Here is a 2,174-nt window from a genome sequence, read left to right as displayed (position 1 = left end):
CCTATGGGTGAAGTATCATAGTAAACGGCCAAACGTGTAATTTTGGATTGGGAATCATGGTGCAAGTTTAATTTTGTTAATTTTCCGTTGTAACTTATATGTTTGTGGTCGGCTATAGCTTGTTGTTTGTTTTCTTTTGGTTGTTTTTTTTTATTATGAAATTTGTCCTTCAAAAAAACATGTAAAAATCAACTACATTGTATTTTAATTTTAAAAAGTTTGTATTGTTTGGTTAATAAAGGTTAATAAAAAGTAGTTCCATTATCGTGTTCCAAATATGTTTTAAAAAAGCACTGATTGGTACTTAAAGTTGTTGTATATGTAATATGTGTCTTACCCCATGCTAGCAATTTACAGAATTTGATTTCTTGTTCTTGACAAAAAACTGTATTGAAAGAAGAAAGGAATCTTGCGCCGACAATGTGGGACTGAAAAAGACAACACTAAAAGGTTCTCTGTTTTTCATTCCTTCCTTCATCATAACTAACACAAGACAGGACAAGACAAAAAGAAATTAAAAGAAAAAAAAAGCCAAGCCTCATCCCATTGCATGCTCTTAGATTCACTGCTGGTGCACTACACCTGGGTACCTTACTGCATCTCCCAGCACTCTTTGCTGCTCCATCTGCACACAAAGATGCACTCAATTTACTATGTTTGAATTTATGAGATAAACAAGCTTAATTTGTCTAAAAACAGTTAAAATCGTTTAGCCTAAAGCAAATTGGCTGGTTTAAAATACAAATATTTTGGTTTTTGCGATTTGATGATTTAAAGGTTCGGTCTACTTTGAGCTGGTGTCTAAAATAATTAACTGGTAATTTAACCTTATTATTTGTGTAATTTTTTAAAAATTTATAATAGTTATGTGTATTTATTATATATAATCATGATCGAATCATCGCCATCATTTTAAAAATTTAATGCATGCTAATGATTTTGGAAAAGAAATTAACGTTTTTATTAACTTATAGCGGTTATATGTGTACGTATTAGAATCATGAATGATTACTACATATCTTTTCGAAAAGTTTTATTACATAGTAATAATTTTGGAAAAGCATTCCTCATAAAACAGTATTTAAAGAGAAAAAATAATAATCACCTGAAAAAGTTCATGCAACCTGTTCTTCAAATAGCAATATTCATGTTCGAGCACCTCTAACGCCCTCATGCACCTGCAAATCATATATATCCACATTGTCAACAACAGAGCTACTGTTTCATCAATAGTCTATAATGTATACATACGCTGAACGATTATTTTGTTCGACAGCAGTACGAAACGCAGCACATATATTCCGAACTCGTTTAGCACCGATGCTTGAACTACTTCCCATCAATTGATTCAAATGTATTCCGAGTTTAACATAATCCCACATCTCTCTATCCAACCTGTTTATAATATATATACGCATTAGAAAGAATATATCAGTTGGAGTTTATTGTATAAGTTGAAAGGTTTCCTTAGTAATTATAGTTAATTATTAAGTACTTAATTATTATACTCCTAAATATATAGTTGATTAAGAAATGATCACTTACAGTAGATTTCGTAGGTTACGTAGTTGTTTTTCGGATTCATGGAAGTAAATTGTGACGACCTCGGAGACGAAATTTGGTGAGGTTTGATCTTGAAGTTGTTGGAGTTGTAAGAACTGTTCGTCAAGAACACCCTGGTTATAGAGTAACGATAGCAAGCGATTCATGTCGGTTCGCAGACGAACTGCACCGAATCCAAGCAGCCACAGTGGGATACCCGTTTTGGCTTTTGATGTTACGAACCTTAAACTTCGATATCACTTGGGTAGTTGGGTGTCTTTTTTTGTACGAGGATATATATAAGTGAGTTAATGGGTTCATGTGTTATTCTATTTATAGGAGTGAATATTAATATAATACCTCACTATTGCCATCTTTTTGGGTGGGTAACAAGGTCGGGTCGGGTCAGGATTTAAAGTTTAGTAGGGTGCATGTTAGGGGCTTTGTTAGTTTTCAGTATATTTTATTGTATATTCAATAAGCTTTTATGTGAGTGTTACTGAAACTTTAGTCTCTTATTCGCCTCTCATATGCCCGCTCAAGTTAGCTGTTCCAATCTACTCACCTGCGTGCATACTAAAAGTCAGCTACGCTGAGTGAGTTCTAGTTAATCAGGCGACATACAATACATA

At 33.3% G+C, this 2,174-nt stretch overlaps 1 protein-coding gene across 1 annotated transcript; it reads right to left on the bottom strand.

The window, feature by feature from the left end:
* Nucleotides 1-288: 288 nt before the first annotated feature.
* Nucleotides 289-1,739, bottom strand: LOC143556334 (pseudo histidine-containing phosphotransfer protein 6-like). Its single transcript, XM_077045673.1, has 4 exons — nt 1,546-1,739; nt 1,252-1,395; nt 1,106-1,178; nt 289-625 (listed from the first exon to the last, which is right to left on the bottom strand). Exons 1-4 carry the CDS (start codon nt 1,707-1,709, stop codon nt 563-565), a joined length of 444 nt encoding a protein of 147 aa, XP_076901788.1. The 5' UTR covers nt 1,710-1,739; the 3' UTR covers nt 289-562.
* Between the last annotated feature and the right edge of the window lie 435 nt (nt 1,740-2,174).

Source organism: Bidens hawaiensis, unplaced genomic scaffold, assembly GCF_021521415.1.
Source record: "Bidens hawaiensis isolate Kalapana, Puna unplaced genomic scaffold, B.hawaiensis_p1.1 tig00018538_1, whole genome shotgun sequence".
Taxonomy (NCBI): Eukaryota; Viridiplantae; Streptophyta; class Magnoliopsida; order Asterales; family Asteraceae; genus Bidens; species Bidens hawaiensis.
This window is presented reverse-complemented; position numbering and strand designations above follow the sequence as displayed.